This window comes from Poecilia mexicana, unplaced genomic scaffold (genome assembly GCF_051168715.1).
Source record: "Poecilia mexicana isolate PSO_F unplaced genomic scaffold, ASM5116871v1 scaffold_8, whole genome shotgun sequence".
NCBI lineage: Eukaryota > Metazoa > Chordata > Actinopteri > Cyprinodontiformes > Poeciliidae > Poecilia > Poecilia mexicana.
The window spans coordinates 9,576,559-9,601,682 of NW_028263377.1; the positions used below are offsets into that span (position 1 = coordinate 9,576,559).

At 42.7% G+C, this 25,124-nt stretch overlaps 1 protein-coding gene and 1 long non-coding RNA gene across 2 annotated transcripts; one reads left to right on the plus strand and one right to left on the minus strand.

The window, feature by feature from the left end:
- Positions 1 to 8,518, minus strand: LOC106920475 (uncharacterized). Its single transcript, XR_001418823.2, has 2 exons — positions 8,125 to 8,518; positions 1 to 592 (listed from the first exon to the last, which is right to left on the minus strand). It is a non-coding gene; the product is annotated as an uncharacterized LOC106920475 (long non-coding RNA).
- LOC106920471 (myocardin-related transcription factor A-like) lies at positions 2,134 to 24,811 on the plus strand. The gene is made up of 16 exons (XM_088008219.1): positions 2,134 to 2,774; positions 8,512 to 8,567; positions 9,527 to 9,596; positions 9,743 to 9,898; positions 13,682 to 13,839; positions 14,034 to 14,252; positions 14,320 to 14,498; positions 14,580 to 14,721; positions 15,675 to 15,858; positions 15,948 to 16,090; positions 17,686 to 18,549; positions 18,764 to 18,889; positions 20,869 to 21,006; positions 21,102 to 21,185; positions 21,328 to 21,370; positions 22,006 to 24,811. Exons 1-16 carry the CDS (start codon positions 2,669 to 2,671, stop codon positions 22,488 to 22,490), a joined length of 3,153 nt encoding a protein of 1,050 aa, XP_087864345.1. The 5' UTR covers positions 2,134 to 2,668; the 3' UTR covers positions 22,491 to 24,811.
- The last annotated feature ends 313 nt before the right edge of the window (positions 24,812 to 25,124 follow it).

Genomic DNA, 25,124 nt, shown 5'->3' on the forward strand with positions numbered 1-25,124 from the left:
TTCAGATATACATTTATTTGGACAAATTTTGACACTCTACATTATTTTCTTTTCCACTTAACAATGTAGCAGAACAAAAGTGAGTCTGCAGCTGCTCCCTCTGCGGCCTCCCTGTGACCCCTAACAGGAAAAAACAATAATAATAAAAAAAAAGAATTTCGGGTAAATAAAACGATGAGACTTCAGAATCTGCTCCCCCTTCATTGCGGTGCCGCACGCTGACATTTGAGCGATGAGCACACGCTCCCGAAATAGACTCGGCACGTTGCATCACTTTCCTGCCGTCTCTGAGCGTAAATCACACGGCAAGTGTTTAGTATAGTACGAGCGCCGGTTCTTACTATGTGGCGCACACATTGTGTTGTGATTGTAACTGCGGCCGCCCGCGTTGTGCCTGCAAACATCAGACGTGCTTTAAATGGGAGCTGGGCGTCAGTGCTGATGTTGATAGTCTGCTGGTGTCCACCTGCAGCACCAGCTCGGTCCCTCCGAGGCGGGACCTGCGCTCCGAAATCAGAGCGTATGGAATGTTTCGTGTCCGAGACTGCGGAACGACACAAATGTATGTCTGCAGGACAATCTGACAATCAACCTGAGAGAGAGAGACGAGATGTGCTGTTTTACAGAATGATAGGAGAAAAGTGAGGATGAAAAAGTAGTGAGACACAGGTGAAAAGATTTCAATTTATACTTTTGCAAAACCATGTATGAAAATTGTGACTTACAGTACAGTGGTTTATTTTAAAGCGGTGGTTCCCAAAGTGTGGGGCGCGCCCTATAGGGGGGCGCGATGAACGAGGGGGGAAAAAAAAAACTCTCAGGGAGCTGTTCATGTTTTAAACCCATTTTGCATAGAGGCTTTTTTTTAATGTATTGATGATAGCAAAGTTGAATATTGTTACAAATACAAAAAAAAAAAGAAATATGTTTGAAATAACACTGACAGCAAAGAAAACTTCTAGTATAGAACTAAATAAAAGCATACCTAGGTGGGCCCCTTATGGGGGGAAAGGAGGGGAGACAATATGGGTCCCACATGGGCAAACCCATGTAGGGCCACCATGGAAACTGCGGACAAACCCATGCAGGACCCATATTGTCTGCCCTTCTTTTCCCCATATGGGGCCCAACTAGGTATGCTGGCTGCGGAACGGAGGATTTTATTGTAATCCAGGAGAAAATCTTTGGGAACCACTGCTTTAAAGGGACCTGCTACTGTTTTCATTTCTTTACAAAGCTGGATGACTTTACAAAATGTTTCTATATTTAAGGAACAACAACGTGTGTTGCAACTATGCAGTGTTTTGTTTTTACGTTGGACAAACTGAATTCCTAAGTTGAGCAAATAAAATAAACCAGCGTCCCAACTGGGACAGTTTGAGGTTTGGAGCAATGTTGAGATCCATCCTGGCCCCCGCATTACCACAAACCTGAGTCTTTAAACGGCACAGCTCACGTTCTTGCAGTTTCCATCAAAATGAGTCACCTGTGACTGTTTAATGTACGCATAAAATCCTGGGCAAAAAAACATGTTTCATTTAGCTTGTTTTGCTAATGTTATAGGTTGGCCTGTGAGCTTAAAAATTAGGAATTAGCATGCGTTTCCTTTCATGGTGATTCAGCTAACATGTTATGAGAGGGCTGGTCAAACAAGAGGGGACTACTTTCTTTCTTTTTCTATTTTGCACAAGCTCAGTCGTGTTTTTAAAGCTTTTGTCCCCAAATTTATGCAATAATCAATTCGAAAAGCTGCGTTTCTGCTCTCGTTGTCTCGTGGTATTTTTAGTTTGCTGATCTGAAACCTGTAAGTGTGACAAAAAAAGGCAAAAATAATGAGAAGAAATCCATAAGGGGGTGGGGGGAAATACTTTTTTTTTTACAGCTCTGTTGATTTCTTATTCAGTGAAAAGGGAAGTGAGCCGAAAGCACTCATGAGCGTGTTTTTAGCATTTTTAAGCTGCTCGGTCCTCCTTCGAGGCACAGCTGATTAGGTGACCCCCTCAGTGCGCCGTTAGGCCAAAAAAAGTCGCACAGTTATGAACTGACACGTAACCACAGCGAGGCTGTGTGAGACAGACCTCAGTAGTAAAAATGCTCCCAGGCACCTCGTGTTGTTTCGCCTCAGAGTTCAAACCGCTGATCGGCAGAGGAGCGCTTCCTGCTCCTTCGTAACTTCACGTCACCTTGGAAGATAGCTCTGTGGTCTTCTGAGAAACCGTGATGCTGAATCAGGTTCAAGAGTTTTGCATATAAAATCAGAAACTCTTTCAGGTGTGATGCTCTTTATTCAGTCTTTTTTTTCTTTTCTTTGTTTGTGTTTTTCTCTTTTTCTACAGGCTGTCAGTGGAGATCAAGTGATACCGCTTATCGCGCCGGTGTTTTTTTACCTAAAACTCGAAACAGGAAGCAGCTCGAGTGCGAGCTTCTTCAACTTCCCGTTGTATTGTGTGACACAATCGCTGGGGCTCTTCTCAGAGAGGGCCACAATTTTTGACTGCAGCTACGATAGAGAAGATAAAATCCTCAAACCTGATGCTTTCAAAAGCTAGCGATATTTTTTGTATATTTTTATTTCGTACTCTGCTCGACTGAGCAATGACTTTACTTCTGAGCTTTTTAGCATGTCTAAGAGCCAAGGTGGGGGGATAGATGATGCATCTCTGGTTTAATGATGCATCCCAATAATGCATCTTCTTTTTGTGGTTCAGTTCTTCAACTGAGGCTGCAACAAAGAAGAAGCAGAGAAGCGGTGGAGAGCTGTGGAGCCATGCCTCGTAAGTAAATCCTGAAACCAAGTTATGCTTTTTAAAAAATATAAATAAAGCAGGGATAGGTCTAGATACGAATGTGGTTCACTTTTATGCAGATGATAAAGACTTCGTTTTATGATGACACCTATAAGTGATAACGTACCCGGTTCAGTCTGCAGTTTTAACTTCAGTCAAACCAAAAAAAGATTAAATATGTGGTTTTCATCCACTTCTGCTCAGTAACTGTGAACTTTGCAGACGCTACGTCCTCTTCAGTTTTCGACTGTTTCCTTTTCACCGCTAAATCACGGATTGGAAAAGATGCCACGCTATATCAGCGGTCTGCTCAAATACAGCCGCGTTAAAACGGCTTGTGTTCAGATAAGGCTCACATTGAGCTTAGTTAAAAATGCTACGCATGTGAGGGTGAATGATGAGGTCACGTCTCAACTGGGCATTCGTTGCTAAACAAAAAAATACCGCTAATTATTTATTCGTAAATTCAGACATTAATGGGTTAAGTCTGGATTTAGCATAAAGCACGGTGTCATATATATTTAAATACATTTCCTTTTCATTCATTCATCTGCCAGTTTATTGATCTGTTTTTACAATTTTATTATTTTAATCTGGCGCCTCCCTGTTTGTCCCACGTTTCTTGTGCCGCTCTGGTCAATATGGCGCATAACGAAGCTGCTGCTGGTCCCAGTACCTGTTATGACTCCACGTTAAATAAACGTCCTCATGACCCAAACAAGTTCTAAAAACACTGACAGTGAAAATGATCAACCAAAATGTCAGATGAGCTGGGAGGAAGATGCAGGAATGCCTCATGAAGGCTGGGTACTGCTGCTTTTCTAACTTCCTGGGACAGCTGTCTGTGCTGCATTGCTAATACTATGGCATTTTGCTCTTGGTATCATGCTAACATATTGCAAACATGGGTGCAGTGAGATTTGACTACATTAATAACAGACTAATGTATTTAAATGAGTAAAGTGATTTAAATAGGCCTTAATGCCTGACTCCTGAACAAAATGTGGAGATAAAGGAAGGATGTACTTGGAACAAAAAAAAAAGGCTATACCTACCAGAAAGCAACATTCTGTTTTCCTAATACTGAAGGTATCTCAACATGTCTTTCAACACGACATGGCTGTTTCCTTGGCAGCTGCATGTGCAGAAAAGCTGCGGTGTCTAACCGTAACTCAGGTGCTGCAACTTCAAGTTGAGGTTTCTCTTTCTCAGTCAGCACTGTGAGAATCACCTCTGGCTGTTTCTGGTCTGAGTGGGATCGCGGTGAAGGCGAAGCTGCCGTCTCCCGATGACGCGGCACTTCCCGCGTTCAAAAGCACGTCTCACGCAGAAGTCTTGCAGCAGCAGCAGCTACGGCTATGAATATTCAAAAGCTGCTTTGACGCCGCTCGCCGGATGATTTTCCGTTTCCCATTAAGTTAAAAAAAAAAAGAAAGAAAAAAGAAAGAAAGATAAAAGGTGCTTCCAGAGCTTTTAGCGCAGCAAACCGCGCCTCCTCTCCCTTTTGTTCGTTTTCATTACAAAGCACTTTAGAAAATGTGTCGTTTCGCTGCTTCCCACCGCATGCGTCAATGCGATCGTGTTCTCACACATTTCTGCGTGGATGTAAAACTTCTTTGACCTTTAATTACTCCGAGCCACGTTACCTTTTTTTCTGCGTACATCTGCTCATTTAATCGTGAGCGGCGGGTTTCTATCTTTGTCCTTCGCCGTTGTTCTACTGATGCGACACAAATATCCTCTTTTTCTCATTCATCACAGCTGAATTAACCCCCTAAGAGCTACTCACATGGACCTCTCCTCTACGTTCATTCAATACATACAGATTATTTCTTCCGTCGCAGTTTAACGCAATTGCTCTTATCGTAGTTGCCAGACAGCAGCGACAACAATGCTCAGATTAGTCAGAGCCTTTAAAAAGAGAGAGACAGAGAGAGAGACGTGCAGAATGCAGCTCGTCACACATAACGACGACAAGCAGAGCAGTTGATGTTTTCATCATCAGGATAGTTGAGAAAGCGCCACATGTGGGCGTGACGGCGAGTTGCGACAGAAGCCACGGTGAAGCGGCGATCAGACGCGGCGTTGGCCGCAGTTTGCTTTATCTCTGCTCCCATCCGTCTCATTCTGGTTTGCAGTGCCAAAATGAAACTGGGTCGTTTGCACGCCTTCGTGATGACCAGCATCTTTTTTTTCCTTTTTTTTTTCTTCTTGTTTCTACGCAGAGTCTTTGTGTCGGGCCTAGCTGCACTGATGAAGAGAATTAAGCTCTTCTTTTAAAATGCGAGTGAATGTTTCATTTACTGTAACTAGAGAAGTTCGTTTTCAGACTTCTTCAGAATGTTCAGACCGGAGAAGACAAGGAATGTATTTTATTTTATTAAAAGGAAGTAGTGAAAACTTCAAACCGTATAGTATGATTTAGTTTTTTCTGGTTTTGCCACTTTTTTTTTTTTTGACTCGTGGTATTTCCATACTTGTGTACCCACATCCTGAGCTGTGCATCCGTCTACACCGTGCACAGGTTTTAAGCCTCACCTCGTTTCTTTCTCGTGTTGGGAAGTAGCGCTCTCCAGGTTTTTGCCTTTCAGATTTTTGTCTTGAACTTTGTCTGCTTTGTAACTTTTTTCTCTGCCTAGACCTTGTGTAGCATATGTTGCATTTAGATGCAAAAACAGAGAAATAGATGGAGCATAAAAGCAGAAGCTTCAAGCTAAAAGAACAAAAAGCAGATGAACAAGTTCTCAAAACGATGGCCCTTGTTGGTGTAAAACTAAACAGTAATGTCTGCATGTCAACTATCTGCCTGCTTACCTTGACACAAATGTGACCTCGAGTGACCTATGCGCTTCTTCCTCCTTTCAACAAGGTTTAGGTAGGTTTGTGTTTAGAGGATTTGTTTTTGCTATTGTTTCTGAAACACATTTTGGAGGTCAGACACTGATGTTGGACAAGAATGTCTCTGCTCTACTTCATCTCTGAGAGTATCCATCAGGCCAGTGAAGCTCCTATAAACTAAACTTCCTCATCCATGTTTCTATTCTACTTGCTTAGGGGTAAAGTCCAAACTGTAAGTTGGGAGGATATGAGTATCCAATATGTCTTGCGAGGCCAAAGCAATGGGAGCCTAAGACACCCCACAATATAAACCTTTCTGCACCAAACATTACTCTCCACACAAAGCAGTCCGTCAATACCAAGCACAGACTCGTCCTTTGGATTGGCAGTCAGAAATAACTCTGAGGAAACTGGTCTAGAGTTCAGATTTGACGTGGTTTATAGAAGAACATTCAGTGTTTTGGAATGGTGATGTGAGGCGTGGATGCAGCCACCTTGAAATCCGACAAAGGACACAGGAAATCTAGAGCTATGCACCTATTAACTCTGAAGAAAATGGCTGACCTTTTAAAATTTTGCACCTCAGCATCTCTGGTTTGTGATTTTACGTGACCTATTGCTTGGTGACTGGGTTCAAAACAGATGCCATGACTATCTGCCCGTCTGTCTACCTACCTACCTACCTACCTACCTACCTACCTACCTAGCTAGCTACCTACCTAAATAGTTAGCTAGCTACCCTGCCTACCTGTTTACCTAGCTAGCCACCTACTTGTCTAACTAGTTACCTAGAAACCTGCTTAGCTAGCTAGCTACCTACCAACTAGCCACATAGCTACGTACCTTTTATATTCCTTTTTAAAATAAAGATTTTCTTGGTCCTAAAATGCAGAAGGACTATTTGCATTGAATTTTCTATGTTCACATAGATTTTCACCATTAGCTCAGACTCTCACTGTGAGAGATTTCTGCAGGTGCTTTCCTATTTCTCGAGATCACATAGTTGTCATGACACTCTGAATCATGAGTGTGACTTTTCGCCTCACTTTCACAGGATATTTTTATACCTTGTGAAAAAGTGAAGGTTTATAGACTTGCTAAAGCATTCAGGGTTCACACTGCGCTACATGCGATGATCTAAATTAAACTTTCCACTAGAAAGAGACCGAGCTAATCGGCATGAAAGTGAACCTTCTTCACCATCGGGAGCTTGTTTAAAGTCTCATGTCTGGGGGTTATGATGGATGCATTTCTTCTGCATATCTGAAGCACTAGAGTCTGATGTCTCTGATCTTTGGGTTTTGTGACATTTGCAAATATATTGGGCAGTTTAACCAGCCGACCGATTGGGCAGTAAAGCAGAATGCAGAGAAAGCTTTCAGTTCACACACAAGGGAGAACGAAGCACTCGTCAGCAGCGGAGAGAACATAAAAAGACCATCAAGACCAGATAGGAAGTGATGCTGCTGGATGTTTTCAAAGTTTAAAGACCAGCAATGTTAGTTAGTCACTCAAGCACAAAATGGGGTCTTTTCTCTTTGACCTGATTCCACCCCGCTCTGTTTCTCTTTCCATTTGATCTGCTGTTCTTTTATTTTTTCTTTCCCACTAGCTCCTTTTGTTTTAGTCTTTACACTTTAATGCATTTCTGCGCCTTCCACTTTACAAAAGATGACTCCCTACTCATCCATCCATCACACCCACCACTCATTCTGACTGAGGGCAGGTTCATACCCAGCGTAGCGCCCCCCTCTGTGAAAGAGTGAGGGTCCTAAAGAGGGGTTGATGTCTCCAGGGTGTGCAACAGCAGAGTGACAGTGTGCAGCGACGTGAACTGAGGCTTAAGCAGGTACCCGGAGTCTCGCTCCGAGTTGCTAATCCAGTCAAATAGCTGCGGATGTGTGTGTGTGTGTGTGTGTGTGTGTGTGTGTCTAAAAATCAAGAGAGACGTGACTGGGACAAAAGCGCATTATCTGCTGCGAGCTCCAGTAGACAGGGTTTGACTGAGACCATGAAATTGTCGACTTGGCATCTTCGATGACCCCTCGACCTCGTGGCTAGCCACTGTGAAATGATTGAATACTTTGTTTGTGACGATTTGACGGTGGGGTGGGGGAGGGGTTTCTGGCAGTCGGTAAACAAAAAGCTAGCATGATGCTAACACCTGTTGACTTTTTTTAATACTACCTACTAATGCTGAGAGACATTTTCACTGCATAAATAAAAAGTGTAAGAGAAAATGTTTCTCTTAGAATCATTTTCTAAGAATGATTCTAAGAGAAACTCCAATATTTGTCAAGGTTGTTTAATTTATTACCCGTTTATCCTAAGTTGTAGAAATATAAATCTAACGAAAGCAGCCCCAGAATTTATTTTGTTTTATAAAAAGTGACATCCTTGTCAGCATTTTTGCTCATATGCCACTTTTGAAGTTTGTAGGACCAGGTTGAATAGAAATAAATAAACTACCAGCGCTGTAATTTCCTGTGTGTTCACTGACCTGCAGTTTCCAGAAGTTCGGCTGCTTCAGCTCAGCGTTTTGGACTCGTTGCATTTCCACTTCGAGTGATTTCTTACCCATTCCCAGCAGCTGCTCTCGGAACCACTTCCCAAAAATACGACACATTTTATTTCATCATTGTGCAAAGATATAAAAGTCTGCAAAACGACGGCAGACATTAACTTGTGCTGAATCGGTAATCAGGCAGAGCTTTGGCTGTAAAAAACGGCAATAATTATGCCCATCAATAACTTTGTTTGTGCTTAACCGATGAAGGGAAGATCCATCTGGAGCCGTCTTGCTCTCCTCAGGTGCGTCAATCGGCAGGCAGCAGCATTAATGCCCACTGTGCTTTTTCCTCTCCGTTTCATGTCTTCATCCTTCCAGCACTTAAAAGTTCAGCTGCCTTCCACCAGCAGAGACGGGGCGTGGATCGAGCTCAGGTGAGCAGAGCAGTCGCCTGAGTTGAAACTGGTTAATTTTTTTTTTTCCTTTAAGAGGCTTAGCAACAAGCGACGTCGTTCCAGTGACTCTGGGCCACAGAGAAAATCTGAAAGGGTGAAAAAAAACAACTAAATGAGCTGAGATATAACCATCTGCTCAGAGTATGAATAATGTTACAGGAGCGTGAGGTTCGACGCACATTTATTCACTAAATCTGTGGTTGAGCCTCGATTACTTCATCTGAATTTAACAGAGTGGGAATGCATATAAATTGCATCTCGGTTACCAGTGTTTGAAACATTTAATCTGGCTCTCAGCTTTGCAAAAAGTGAATAGCAGAAATAAATAGAAAATAATACTGAACTCTTAAGGGCACTACTTCGCCGAAGGTATTGAGGACACGCGACTTTTCGTGACATCCGACTCATAAAACATGGAGTTTAACGTAAAGCTGCTTCACCTTAATGGCGGCGTTTCTCAATCCCCGTCCTCCTGTCCTGCCCTGCATATTTTAAATATATCTCTGCTTCAGAACACCTGGTCCAAACGACTCCATGAACCTCCTGCTTGTTAAATCATCCACTTATTGGAGTCAGGTGGTGGCAGAAAGGGGGAACACCTGAAACACTGCGGGACCTGAGGACTGGGATTGAGAAACGCTGGACTATGGAGAAATAACACGTCACAGTTCCACAGCAGAAACCTCAACCCACATTTTAGGAGTCCGGTATCATGGGCTCTGTGTGTTTTCACGGCATTTAGGCGAAGTGGCAGAACTGTTTCAACAATAATAGCTGCAGATCAGAACAAAGTTCACCAGCAACCGACCCTACAGTCACTCGGTCAGTTCCTCATTCTGACTTGGATTCATTAACCTGGACAGGTTTGCCAGCATCATTGTTTCTAAACTGAAACTCTCAGCTCATGTGATTAGATAATTGTGATATTTGTTTTGCAGACTGAGCACAAACAGAAGATCAGGAGAGAGTCAGGGAGTCCCGAGGCCATCAGGATGCGGATCCTGCATGGTAAGTGACACACTGCGACACGGCGGATCCACGTGAGTTCAGGCTGCTCTGACAAATACCGCTCAGCATTTAAGGTCCCATTCTCATTCTTAAAAAAAATAAATTAATTAAAAAACTGGCCTTTGTCTGCTCGGTCCGTTCTCTAGAGAAGTCTGCCAAACCACAGCTTCAACCCAAACACGTTCAGCACAGAAACGTTCGCCTTGCTGACGACTCGAACAACAAGATCGCCCACAGAGCGGGGCCCATCCACAGAAACATCCTGCCTGCGGACGCTTGCTTCACACAGGCCGGCTTCACGCGTAAGTCACGCTAGCATTTTCTGTTTGTCTCGTAAAGCACAGCATCGACATTAATCATATTATTAGAAAACTGTCCACCAAAATACTGAAAACACTGAATTTGTGCAACAGCTAATGTTGCACCATGCTGCTGCTCACTTTTTATAGAGAAAATATTAATTTATGTATTGCACTGGTTTAATTAACTTTTCATTTGGCAATTTAAAAACCGCTAAACAGAGCAGGTGAAAAATATGTCAAGTTATGTGTAAACAAGGGCAACAAACTCTTTGCCAACAGAGGGAGCTTTGAAAAGTTTTCTGCCTTTCTTTGGCCACGTTTCATTTCTAGGAGATGTGATGCAGCTGAATAGCAAGTGGAGATGATGAAATCTCAGAGTAACATTTTAATTAACCCCGGAAATCCAGGGAGTAAGTGCACTGAATATTATCGATGCAAAAGCTTAGAGAAACTAAAATGATAATGCGAGTCAAGATCATCTTAGATTTGCATTAAGCGTCCAGGAAGTCAATCTGATGCTTTTCTCCAAAACTTGCTATAACTTTTGCATGAATCCAGGATCCATTTGTCTCCCAAACTCGGCCCACTTACAAGTTTGTGCATCTGCAAAACACTTCCCCCAGTCACGCCAGGAACAAAACTTTAGTAAAATGTTTCTGTCCCAATCAACAACTTCTCACTGTAGCTAGCTGCAATATGAGCATGGATAAGCCAACTATAATTTGGCAGATGTCGGCGAATTTCATCAAAACTCTGTTCTTGTGTTCCAGGTTATCGAAATTTGTTGGATTAGCCAAATGCTAAATGCTATCCTCAGCCACCAGGCTAACAAATCTTTGCTAGTAATTTATTTCTCTGCGGTCTCTGCAGTTTTTGCCCTCAAACACTGTGGCATGATTTTCACAAAATAAGAGAGGATGTGAAATAATGCGTGTATCAAATATTGAATGTGATTGTAAAAGATAGCTAGAAAAATGAGCATTTCCTGTGCAAACGCGGTGTGAACGCTGCAAGCTGAACGGTTTTTAGTGAAAACTGCAGAAGCGTTTGCAGTCGACTGCAGAAGTCTTGAAGAAATGTAGGAAACAGGCAGAAAAAGAAGAAGCGAAACGTGTTGAAAACGAGTGAAAACTTTAATGAATTAAGATCTCTCTCACAAGCAGCTAACGAGCTCAAGGCTCTGAGTTTCAAACACCAACTGAGTCAAAATCGAGAGGAAGTATGAAAAATACAGCCCGATAAAATTCTGCTTATGAATCTGGCCGTATATTTCATATAAATTTTAACAGGGCTGAGAAATTTATGCCGCATTACCAAACAAAACTGATACAAAGACATTTTTAAGCTTTTTTTAAGGCTGAAAACCAAAAAATAAATTTCTGGAGAGGCATAAATTAGGACACTGCTTAATTTGTTTTCACTTTAAATGGCTAAAAATCCACATACAGAGACATCAGAAAGCAGAACATTGTTATCGTGAAAGCGCGTTGTTCTGTTTAAACCTCACACATTTAGTTTGGTGTTCTCCTGAGGTGAGAGATGAGGACTGGAAAAAACATACCTGAGGTCTAAAGAAAGAAGATTGTAGCAGTTTGTGAATTTAATCAGGTAGCTAAAGAATTAAAAATCGGCTTTTCTAATGTACAGAAAGTAATTCAAAACATTCAAAACAACGTCCTGCATGCCCCGATCTGCCCACTCGAGCTCGTTCACCCTGAGCGCAGACTGAAAGACGCTGAAAGGAACATCCGAAATCCTAAAATGTAATCACTAGATAAACAGGAGGCTCTTCAGTCAAACGGAGAAGTGCAAGGAGGAAACGCGAGCTTTCAACTAAGGAATAAAGAATAATGTTGTAAGTCTAAAACTAAAATCTTATTTTAAAAAACAGAGGTCATATTTGACAAATACACTCGCACCACCTGTGCAGGACCAGAACCCTGAAACAGGACAATAAACTCAAACGTACCAGAATGCCTTTTTTTTTTTTCAAAAAGATAATTAAAAAAAGATTAGATGTAGCTCTGAGTGGCTGCGGTCTTCCCCTTTTCTCAACCCTCATTCCTGTCAAATTACTGTTCAGTAAAGGCCAGCAGTGAAAAGAGAAATCTTTAGAAAGGAGATTAGAAATTGATGTGCAAGCGTTTCTTCCTAATAAAACTGATTCTGATGTAAACAGTCGTCCGTTTGTCAGTCGTGCCTGCGATGCTCCAATATGGCAGGTTTCGTTGATTTACCAGAGACACGGTGCAGAGCTTCAGTATCAGAGATGTTGCTGCTGTCAGACACAACTGCACGCACACACACACACACACCCACACACATGCAACACAGCGGTGGGTAACTCGGCACATTATTGGATCACAGGATAATAAATCAGCCCCACGTTGTGTTTTCATCATCGCCTGCTGGTGCTGAATTATCGGCCAGGAGTGTGATCTCCATAGCTGTCTGCCCGTGTAATTAAATAACACACATTTATTAGTGAGGAAAACCCGCCGCAGCCGTCCGGGGGATCCTAGCAGGCGCTGAAATTCCCGAAGAGGCCTGGATGTACGGCCGTCCCACGGGACGACTCAACCTGTCCCAACTGTTGGTGCTGACGCGGGACATTTTCTGCTGTTTTCTCCAGTTGTTAACTGGCTGCCTGCAGCACATAATGTGAAGAAAATGCAATCAGAAGCAGCGACTGAGAGGAAAACTCCTCCTAAACGAGCTCTAACGTGAAACGTTTATGCTGATAGGCGTGTGGATCACCCTCGTCACCTAGGCAACCTTGTGAATTGCCAGCATCAGTTCTCTCTCTCTCTTTCTCAATATACTTCAGAGCCGGACTGGGCTGCCGATAGATTTGGATGTGTGTAAAAGAAATCGTTTGAATTTGCAGAATGATGTTCCTTTGAAATAAATGAATCAGGACCACTTTGATTAAATATTTTAGTTTTAAAGTTCTGTGTTATATTCTGTATATAACGTTGGTTCTGTTAGCCAGTTGTCGGTAGGCTGAACCGGAAACCAAGCTCATTTTGCTGTTGCCGCCATGCAGTGCTAAGCACCTCTCTGGTAAAATGCGACATGTCTCGTGTTTGTGTTTTGCCACATCTCCATAGCAACCGTGATAAATAACCTGTTTGTGTTTTCTCCTCCCGTTAAAACCATATTTATGTGGCGTTTGCCAAACTTTACAGGGACTTTAACTGGAACTGTGTACTTTAAAGAGAGTGTTATGGTACTAAAACCCCGTTAGACTGCTTGGCATCACAAACTCTCTGAGATTTGGCTCAAGATCCAAAACATTTAACCAAATCAAGACAGAAAACAGTTTCTGAGACACAAATTAAACTTTCTTGGGTGAAAACCCTGTGAGATGAGCTGAGGAGACGATGCTATGAGAGAGGAACCAGAACTCTGGTCGAATAATGGAGACGGTTACAAAGAGGAATGGTCAAACTTTTCTCTCTGGATGCTCCAACTTTGTGAAATTTTAAAGAATAAGTCTTGAGCTATTGTCAAAAACGTTGCTACTGAAGCATTAACTGCTGGAGCACCAACAGTTATGACGCTACTGATTCATTTTTTCACCACTGAATAAATGTACTCAAAGTAAAAGTTGGACTATAAAAAAAAAAGATACAGTTATTGTAAGGCTTTATGCACCAATGATTGAAGAAGGTGAGGTACATGAACTCCAAGATGGCCACCATTTCCTGTTACTTCTGCAGTTAAAATTAGCAGGATATAAATGACTCTCTCTCTCTCTCTCTGCTCCTCTGCCTCTCCTAGAGAGGCGTTTTCCAAAGCCCGCGGGGGGGAACTCGTCATGCGACGAGGACAGTAATGACAGCCTGTCTCCACGTCAGTCAGAAAGCCGGGAGCGTCCTCTGGGCATTCAGCCGTCAGCAGAGGGACCGGCCAGCAGCAGCCTCGCCTCTCCAACCCAGGTACGGTCACTCCTACAGGAGAGGGGCATGTGGATTGGAGGTAGACGACATCCTGACAGGTTTCACCGCACGGATCCGACCGTGGATACTCGGCTCAAATGCAATTAGTGTTACGCTTCCAGAACACTTTTTCTCTCTCTCTCTCTTTTTCAAAGTTTTAACCGGAACTTTCCATCTGTAACCCCACCCGTCAGGTTCCTCGGTCAGCTCTTCCTTTTCATCTCTCCTCCACTCGTCCGAACTCCTCTGTGCAGAAGACTTGTGGAGTCCCTCAAATTAAGGTAAGACGCACAAAAAAACCACGGAAAACTGAGCTTCATGAGTCTCTGGGTAAAACTTACCTGTCTTGTGTTTTTCAGAGCCAGCGCCCCTCCACCCAGAAGCACAAGAAAGCCAAGGACAACGCACCAAAGGTAGGTGTTGTCGCTTTGGTTTTGGAGGGGGAATCTCGTGACGCTGAATGAACGGGTTCCCCTCTAGGTAAAGAAGCTGAAGTACCATCAGTACATTCCTCCTGACAAGAAGGGAGATGCCGGGCCTCTTCCCGATCTGGACTCCTGCCACGCCAAGATGCTCCAGCAGCAGCAGCTCTTCCTCCAGCTGCAGATCCTCAGTCAGCAGCAGCACAACTACCACGCCCCGCCGCCCGCGACGCCCACGTAAGCGTAGAGTTCGTACGTATCCGTGAATCAGCCTTCTGTGGAGGTGTAACCACGTTTGGCTTTCTGTCTCGCCAACAGGGATCGGGACCCGCCTCCTTCCTCTTCTCCGTCTGACTTGACCTCCACTTCCTCCCCACCTGACTCCTCTCCCCGCATCCACATCGGTCCAAGTTCCGGGACAAAAGTCTCATCGCTCTGTCCGAATCTGGACGAAATGAAGGTTAGTTCATTCCCTGTTTTTTTTTTCCTTTTGTAGCTGCATCATGTCTAGTGGTTTAGTCATCAAACGTATGAGTCCCAAATAGAAACCTAACAGTTTTACCTTCACAAGTGGAGCGTTAACGGCTTTTGCTATGAGGCCTCACTTGATATATCTAAAAAAAAAGGTTTTGATTTTTCTTTAAAGTAAGTTTATAAATGAGTGAGTGAATAAATAAAAATAAATCATTCCCAATTGTTGTATTTTAAACTTTTTCTTTAGTTTAAAACGATTGGTAACGATTGTGAAACAACTTTAATGATAGTTTCTTTTTTTCATTTCCATTTAGAGTAAAATGTGACGGTAAACATCATCTAGACGACTACAGCAAACAGTAAATAACGTTTTATTTACAGTTTAAAGTACAGTTTTCATTGGTTTGAAAGCAGGAAAACAGCCCCACAACCTGATGCTGCCACCACCATGTCTGACAGTTTGTGTCGCATTGGTTTCCTCCAATCGATTTAATCGATTCTGCTTCTGTAAATGTGTGGAGACATCTGACTGGTGCTTGGACACACATTTATTGAAAACAACTTTAATGTAAAAGCAGACGTGAACAAGAGAGATGTTTTATGGAAAGCTCAGGTAAGACTAAAAAGAAACACAAGTGAATCAGGGGAACTGCAGGAATGAAAGAAAGCAGCAGTATAATTGTCTTTAAGCAATCCAGGCTTATTGAGACTGAATGGAGGAAAAAACAGATCCTTATTTCGAGGTGAAACTTCATTAAAGTAAACAGAAATTGAAGCTTGGAACAAGTTGTTTTTCCCATCAAATACAGCCGCAGCGACAGTGACAGATTATTCTGCCTCGCTCTCTTTCTCCTTTAATTCTTTTTCAGCGGTCACTTTCTTTATTCCTCACTTTTCCTCCCTCATTCTCGATTTGTCCTTTACTCCGTCCGCCGCCAGGTCGCAGAACTGAAGTGTGAATTGAAGCTGCGCAGATTGCCCGTCTCTGGCCCCAGGAAGGATCTCATTGAGAGGCTGAGGACGCACCAGGCCCTCGGCCGAGGCGGAGGCAGTACCGCCTCTCCGACAGCAGGGGGAACCAGCGAGCCAGAGCTGGGAAGAACACAACCGTCTTCCAAAACAGGTGAAAACAGGTTATTCTTCACAGTTTACACCACTGTTGAGCATAAATAAGACTAAATTAGCTTGAATATCTCTGTATTGGCGATTCAGGCGGCAGTTTCAGTGCAAGTGAACCGTCTCTTCAGCGGCTCGTCAGGTGTGACGGAGCCGTCAAGCCCTTCGACGGACCCAGCCTGCCGACCGGCGCGAATCCGGAAGAAATCAGCTTCAACACTGACCCAGTGGGAGAACTGGTCAGACACGAGGCATTCATTGTTCAAATTATGTCACTTCAAGATGAGCTGTGTCATAAAAGTGTGTGTGCTGATCAAGATTACTTTATTTTGTGTTCATGTTTCATGAGTCACTTACACTTTTAAGTTCAAGTGTTGCGAGAAATATTTCAAAACCAGATTCAGTCATGATTTAGACTACATGTGTATTTTTAATGCTACGGGCATGTCAGAAGACACTGTTCAAACCAAAAATAAGTAAAAATAAAGAAAGAAAAAAGTAATTCTCCCCTAAACTTAATAACTGCTTAGTGGTGGCGATGGCTGCCATCAAGCGTTTCCAATAACCAGCAATGGATGTGGAAGAATTTTACTCCCCTATTCTTTGCAAAATGGTTTCAGTTCAGCCATGCTGGAAACCTTTGAAGGATGAACGACACGTTTAAGGTGAAACTTCCTAAAGTCTGGCATTTTTAAGCCTCTCTGATGTGAACTTATTGGTGGATTTTGGATCACTGTGTTGGTATAATGGTCAAAACTTCAGCTGATGGATATTCATGGTTCTGTCCAGAACTACAGGGTGTTCCTGTCCATCAAAGCTGCTATTTAACTCCCACCACCACCACCATGTTTTGCTACTTGTTCTGTCCTGAAATGCCTTGACAGTCCACAAAACATTTCCCCAAATTTATCTGCTGGAACTTTATTTTCTCTTTGGTCAGTAGGAGTTTTGACCCTGGATCTCTCTCCATTTTACCAAGCTCTTATAGCTGAATCATGAATTTTGACCTGAACTGAAGCAAACAAAGTCTGCAGTGCTTTAAATAGTCTTCTGGCACATTTTGTTGATGATCATTGGAGCAGCTATTGAAGGTCGGTCACTCCTGGGCAGGTTCACCGCTGCTCCATGAGTTCTCCGTTTGTAGATAATCTCTGTTACTGTGGTGAACCAGACACCCAAAGCATTATTTATACATTTGTATCCCTTTCCAGGTTAATGCTTGTCAGGGATTTAGTTTTTCTCATCTGATGATGATTTGATTTTTTTGAGATATGCTCACAGAGTGATCAGGACTGGTTGTGGTGAGTGAAACAGCAAACTGACCTCGGTTAGTCACGGCTACGTCATGATTTAAGGAGCGCGGCAATTCATTTTCCACACTGTGTATGTTGGTTCGAATGTTATTTTCTCCCTAAATACACACTTTTGCATTTTTTTCCCTGATCTAAAATGTATTGATAAAGTGTGATAAGAAAAAAGGAAACTGTAGGAAGTGTTTGTAAGGAAGTAAATCTTTGTTGCAGCTCTTTCCACGTTTTGAATGTTTCTCCAACAATTTAATTGGGTTCCTACTCAGAGTTGGCATTGCATTAAGACAGACGAAAGTGATTAATCATTATGGCAACTCTTAGTGGGTGGGATGCATTAGGCAGTGTTTTAAACGTGCAAAATTAAAACGGCTAGACAGCACTGATATCAGTCAAAGTGATCCAAGGAGGGAACGGTGACAAACTGGAGAAAGGGTCGTGGTCGGCCAAGGCTCATTGACGCTCGTATGCCTTACGTGTCGTGCAGGAATATCATTTATGGGAGTATCATTTCATTCTCTCTGCAGATGAGCTCTCCTGCCTCCAGCCTTCAGCCGCTCACCACGGCTCCAGTGTCTGCTGCCGTCAAACAGGAGCGCCGACACTCCGGCCCGGCGCCTTGTCGCTTCTCCTTAAAGTCTACCTCTCTGCAGGAACGCAGCTCGTTCTGCTCCGCGGCCCCCGCCATTACCGCGGCAACTCCTCCTGTGACCGTTGACAAAGACAGAATGCTGCAGGAGAAAGATAAGCAGATTGCGGAGCTCACCAGGATGCTGTTGCAGAAAAACAGGTTGGTGGAGGAGCTGAGAATGCAGCTGGGAAACGGTAACCGAGACGCTCCGGAGGCGTGCGTTCTCAAAAGAGTGAAGGAGGAACCTCCCGACGGGTCAACAAGTCCTTCTCTGGTCGTTCTCCGTGAAAAGGAGGTTATAACCATCAAGAGGGAAACCGTGGAGGAAGCGATGGCATCCAAGATGTCGCTGCAATCGCCTAGCCCAACTCAACAGACTCACAGTCAGACGCATCTTCAGCTCCAGCAGAAGCAGGTCTGCCTCCAGGACTCTGCTCGACAGCTGGCTCAGCAACAGGCCATCGGTAGGCTGCTGCTGATGCAGCGTAGCACTAAGAAGCTGCAGCACGCCGCTCAAAGTGTCAACGGGGCGCCGGAAGCCCACCAAAAACCCCGTCCGCAGAAGCAAAGGACATCTCAGAAACGGCACCTGCAGACGCAGCCGCCGCAGTCTGAGCAGCGTCGCCCCCAGCTGGAGAAAACGGGGCCGGAGCGACAGGTTCTGCTGAGGGAACAAGAGAGCATCGCCAAGAAGCACCAGCAACAGAACAACAAGCTGCAACCCGTCCAGATGCAGAGCAGGATGCAGCAGCAGCAGCAGGTAGGAGTAGAGAAGAAGAACCTCGCGTACTTCACGTTACGGACAATCAGCACAGATTTTAGAAAAACATCGCTGCTCACCAGCTGGGACTCTGTTTTTTCCTTTATATAGTTTTGCTTAATTACAAGGTTCTGTATTCTGTACACAAGTACAGAACATGAAAAGGTTTATTGGTTTCCCCAACCAGCACTCAGACTTTCCCTTCGTCCCGCAGGATCTTCTGAACAATGACTCCCGCCCAGCCGTGGTCGGTGACAGCAAGAGGAAGCACATCCTGATTCCTTTGACCAATCACATTACAGGAGACCGAGGAAAGGCGTCAAATCACGATTCATCTCAGGTGCGCTGAACGACCTCTGCAATTGTTTGTTTACCAGATGCTGATGATGTATCTACAGCCAAACTTCAGTGAAGACAGTTGATGCAACATCTCAGACGTCTTGGTTATAAACTCAGATTTTATGTGCAAATTCAAACACAAGGCAGCAGCTAATTGTAATGGAAGAAAAGTGGTTTTCAAATGTATTCAGCACCCAGAGTTCATATTTGGTCGAACCGGCCGTCCTTTGGGAATTATCCCACACAGCTTTTAACATTAAGACTCTTTGTGGTCTTATCAGAAATTCTCAATGGATGTTTTTTTTTTTTTTAACGTCACCATTAAAACATCCAGATTCAACCAGCGAGCACGGCATCTTAACGATTCCCTCGAAGATCCATCTGGAACCGAACTGCAGCGTTCCTGAATCCATTCCCTTGTTGCCGGCGCAATAATAGAAATTCGAACAGCTTGTTAATGCGCCGCGGCGAAATAAGAGCGTAAGGAAACTGCCGTCGTCAGTCTGATTGCTGTGAAATTAATGGCCTACGCCGTTTGAAACAATAGCAGCAGTGCTTGAGACGTGTCTGACACTGGCCTGATGCTGATTATTTTTACCCTGCTAATTACCCTAGCAGCATCCTCCATTACTATGATTAATGGTGCTGAGAGACGAGGAACAAAGACTTCATCACATCTCGGTTCACAGAGGCTTTACGAGCGTCCCCGACCGGCTCAAAAACATCCGGATTTAATGTGACGTGGCGCTTTACGCGCAACACGTTTACCGCTTTTCTCCTTCGTTCGTTTTTGACTGTCATAAAGTAACAGAATTAGATTTTAATGTGTAGATTGGGACTTTTAAAGCCCACAAACAGTATTAGAACATCTGGTAAAGATATGCAAAAAAGATATAAGTGAACTTATTTATTGCATGAGTGAAATGTCACACACTGAACATTTTTGGGGGAAAAAAACAAAAAAAACAATTAATTTTAAACATTTTATTCATCAGGGTTTCAGTTGGAAAACCTGCATAAACCCGGTGCTGGAGGCGGCTACCAGCGAGTTAAAAAATGTTACAAGTTGGCAGAAAATGTGAAAATAAGACAAGGTAATTATGTGTTATTGGAAAACATTAACAATTTATAAACACCGACTAAAAATCTTTAAGAAGGCATACATTAAAAAAAATACAGTTAAAATAAATATCAATTATTTGCACTTCAGTTGCTCCTTCCTAATTTAAAGTAGTTTCCCTTTATCCACGATTTGTCACTTTTATTAGCTGAAGTTGTTGCCTTGTGAACCGGTAAAAACAGGAAATGGTGAATAAAAACGTGACCCGACTTCAGTCGTCTTGTGTTCACATACTGACCTTACTATGAGCCGTTGTGCTTCACCAAAGAGACTCTTTATAAAAAAATAAATAAATAAATAAAAAGCCCTATAGTGATTAAATGAACAATTCTTAGCCTGGTTGGGGAGCAAGTAAAGCCTGGTGGGCCACCAGGCTTATAAAACACTGGGGGAAGTTCTGATCTACTGAGAGCGGGGATAATTATTTTGATTTTAACCAAACCAACAGGTTTGTGTTTCCGTAAAACCGGGACCAGCTGATTAGTGCTTTAAATTTGCTGCTATGGAAGATCTTTCCTGCCCACAGCATCACTCACTGACAATGACTCTTTCAAGACGCTTGAATGACATAATTTAATTTCTCTTTCAGAAAAATAAAGTATGTTTGAATTAAATATTAATGTATTAAACACCTCTCCAACTGATTTATTAATCGTCCTAATTATTGTTTTGCTGCAATTTCTTTTCAAATCACCATTTTTCTGAATGCTGCAATTTAAAATGTGAGCTGACTTCTTCTAGCTTCCTGCTCGTTTAATTATATGCCAAACATTTTCCTAAAAGCATTTAAAGGCAGCCACATTAAGAAAAAAAAAACTTCTTCTGTTTTATCTTCTTAATTAAACTCCCTTTCTTTAAAGTTCTTTAATGCCACACCGTCATTAAACGAGGAACGTCAGGAACGCCTGCAGGAAGCAGCAGCTCATCGTCCGTCAGCGCCACCCAGGCTGCAGTCTCCTCAAACGTGGAAAAACTCCCCATCACCTTTCTGTCAAACTGTAAGCAACCTGAACATTCATCTAGATTGTCACTTCAGATTTTGTCTACATATGTATATATATTTTTTATTTCCCTAATGTATTGTGACCTGCAGGAGACGTTTCCAGGTCTGGACGTCACGTTGAGTCCTCTGTCGTCAGATTCGGTCGAAACGGCAGCTTCGCCGTCTCACGATAAAGTATGACACAGTTATAAACTCTGTGTAATTTTCTAAGTTATGCTTAGATTTCACAGTCAATTGTATGATTTCAATTTCATATTAATAGCTGTTTTTAGTCATACGATGGTAAAATCTGCCGTTTTCTCTCTCTTGTCGTCAGCTGAGAGACAAGGATTTCATCGACATGATCCTGCAGGCTGGAGGTACAGTGCGTGGGCCGCCTAGAATAAATAATGATTTTTTCTGCTAGCTCTATAATAAAACTCAATAATTACCATTTAAAATTTAATGACTAATTTAATAATTTCACAAAGTGGGGGAAAAAACTCCTCTGTATTACAATCGCAGCTTCAAGTCGCTGCATTCTAGAATCACTTGCATGAGTTTTGCATCTCTTGCAAGACTGTTAATCCCTCATCTGGAAGTGGAAAGACGTACATTAAAAGGCACAAATCTATGAAAACACAACGTTTCACCGAAGCGGAGAGTTCAGCCAAAGAAGTTACAAAGGCCACCGTGACTCTGGAGGAGCTGCAGAGCTCAGGTTGGAGAATGAGTCTGCAACACGAGGATTAGTCTCTGCGAATCTGGCCTTGGTGGAAAAAGGAATGCCATAAGAAGTCATGTTGGCAGGAAATCCTTAGTTTATCTAATATTGTCTGACAATCTGATCTCCAAACTTCACTTTTTCTTTGAAAACCGCGTACGGCTGTGCTGTTCACATCTCACGAAACCCCATCAAACACATTGATGCAGATTGTTGTAATGCTGTAAATCATAAAAAAAGGTTAAAATATGTGTGAATAATTTGTAACAAGGTTTTCCTTTGTGCCTTCAGAAACACCCGACGCACTGAAAGACACCAGAGACTTCTCGTTTTCTTCGCCTTGCCTGTCCCCTCTCCACCTCCTGTTGTCTCCGCCCAACACCCCCAGCAGTGCTGCACTACAACACGACTCTCCTCTGCAGCCCGGGCCCTGGACTCCAGCCAAAAGCTTGGATCATAAGAAGCACTTCGATCTGTGCGGCGGCGGACGCCTGGAGGACTTTCTGGAAGGTGTCCCTGTGAAGCCTCTTCAAGGGGAGGAACCGGACGCCCTCCTCACTTTGCTTGATGACCAAATGATGTGCACCACCAGCGTCCTGGACACGGCCCCCGTGGATTCCTCGGACACAGAGTGGAGCGCCGACGGTAAGGACTGGCTGGGCTTCCCCGTGGGAGGAGAGAGCGAATGGGACACATCGGTCCCCCAAAGGCCCCAGAGTGTGTTCTCGGCAAACTTCCTGGACGGTTCCGACCTTCACATGAACTGGGACTCCTGAATGTAGCTGGAAACAGTCAGAAAAGCAACTCAAGATGTAGCCTATACCTGACGTTTCAGGATTTAAGCCAGGCACAAAGTCTGTGTCATTTCTCCTGATCATAATCTCAAAACCGTTTTCACGTCGATATGTTTTGTTAACTTGATAAAACTTCTCAGGCTGGTCCTACAGATGATAACCTAGTAGATAGTTGGACACTGGAAAAATTTCTCAGCCTTTAGCTCTGATCAGCGGTGGGCACTGCTAGCTTAAAAGTTAGCTGCGCTAACCCTGAACTGCTACTCATAAACATTAGCTGCACTCAGGCTAAAACGCTAAACCAGCATAGTGTCTGGCAGAAGCTAATGCTAAAGCATTAAAGCCAGTAATTGTGACAGGTACCATGTGTCAGGTTGCGCTTCAAGAAGCGATTCTCTGGAACAGACCAGTCACTTGTGGTTTCAGTGTTAGAGTGGCTGAGTCTTGCTAACTCTGTTGCTGATTTTGGCCAATTCACCAACAATGAATGTTTGGCCAATTTGGTCAAACAAATTTTGGCCAAAGCAAATTCTCTTTGCTTTCTGAAGGATTTTTAATGCACTCTGAGTAATCTTGATTCACACCAAAGGCGTTTCGTGCGTCTGGTTTACGTTCAATCAATCAATCAATCAATCAATCAAATTTTATTTGTATAGCACATTTCAGCAGCAAGGCATTTCAAAGTGCTTTACATAATTAAAATAAAAACAGCATGTGACATAGAATAAACAGTGAGAAAGAGAGACATTTTGAAAAAGATTAAAAAAGATAAAAACATTAAAACCTGCACCCCTTTCAGGACTTCAGTTAAACGTCGTTTAACTGGGATGTTTTCCGGGGGGCTTTACATCATTAAAACGTAAACAGTGAGAATGAGAAATAAAAAGAAATTAATAAATAGATAAAAACATTAAAAACATCGAAGACATCAAAAGCCACACTCTAACCCTAATTTAGCCATAAGCAACTCTAAACAGGTGGGTTTTAAGTTGAGATTTAAAGGCAGCCAGTGTTCAAAGTCTATGCAGAGGCGCGTCGAGGCCCCGTCGCGGCGCGATTTGAAGCGTTTGGAGCATTTGAGCATCCAACATGTCCAACAACAGAAAACAACGACTTGAGCGATTTTGACGTGTCCGACATGTCCAATGTGTCCGACGTCCCCTCGTCACGCCCCAATGTAGACTCTGAATGTAAACCAGACGCACCGGGTGCATAAAAAACTAGGCATAGAGTAAAATGTTAAGCGTCTGCATTCAAAATGTTACACGCATTACACTTGAAGCGTCGGACGCGTTAGGTGAGAACGCGCCGTTTTGCCGCACTGCATTATGGGTTTAAAACTATAGGAGAGGAAACGGAAGTGCTGCGTAAGCAGTCTTCCATTACAGCAATATTATATCGACGTCTTCTTGAAAAAATCTTGACAACCAAAAACTCAACAGAGATGTCAAATTTTACTCCAGCAAAGATTCACAAAACATTATTAAATAAATTAAAAATTAGCACCTTGGAATTTATTTGGAAAACTGTATTTAGGAGAAGCTGATAATATTGGATCCTTGCTCAGGATGTACATTGTAAATGTACAGTTAAATGACTAAAGTCTATAATTGTATAATTATAACATAATTGTAAAGTCTGTAATTGTAATTGCGGAAACGCAAAAGTGCTGAGTGAAAAATGTTTGTCTGCTACGGGTGGATTAGCAGGAGCGCGTCCATCTCTGATTCTTGTTAGTCAGGCTTCGACTTGAACCCAGAGTCTGTTGCATCACACGGACAAACGAGTTTCAAATATAAACTCCTTTTCTGTTTACACTCAAGCAATAAGCACGTAAAGGGAGCCAAGAAATATCTTTGAAGTTTTTGCACATTCCCAACAAATTGCAGGATTGATCTAACCTTAATTTTACGGATCTCTTCTAAACATTTGAGATATTTGTTGTGCAAGATATTCACACCAACTTCTTGTTAAAGGTTCAATATTATAACTTTTTTTAAATGCAAAATGTGAAGCCTACAGGTTTATTTGTCTTGATAGTGTTGCCCAAAGCATTGTATTATTCACACAATATTTATTAGAATTTTTTAATGATTCTTTTACACTATAATGAAGTTTGTGACCTAGCTTGAATGTAACCACAAGGAAATGTCACTACTCCGTGTTACGGGAGCAGCACATACACGTTCAACACTGAAGCCTAAATATGTGTGACATTTACGCCATTGTAAATGACTGTACTGTGTACTAAATGTACTATGATGGTAGAATATTGCATCAATAAATTCTTACTAATGAATGAATGAATGATCAGGAGTATCTTTAATCAACAAACTGTAATAAGTGTAAAAAAGGGAAAAAAAACCTTCTGCATCAAAGTTCATTTGCTGTAAAAAAAAAAAAGGATAGAAAAGGAAATCACAATTTAGTTGCAGTTCATTTTTGTGTGTTTGGTAAAAAAAAGAAAAAAAAATCTCATATTTGATAACAATCCATCCCCCCAAACTGTTGTTTTAGCTTCACCTCTGGCTTGTATAAATGGAAGGTTTGTGCCCCAGAGATGCACAAGTTCATATACGGACACCACACACAAAGTAATTAACACATACACACACA

Coding starts and splice junctions, on each gene's coding strand:
- LOC106920471 (XM_088008219.1), top strand. CDS start 2,669: ATGATGCATCCCAATAATGCATCTTCTTTTTGTGGTTCAGTTCTTCAA. Junction 14,253..14,319: donor CCAAGGACAACGCACCAAAG/GTAGGTGTTGTC, acceptor GTTCCCCTCTAG/GTAAAGAAGCTGAAGTACCA. Junction 14,722..15,674: donor CGAATCTGGACGAAATGAAG/GTTAGTTCATTC, acceptor GTCCGCCGCCAG/GTCGCAGAACTGAAGTGTGA.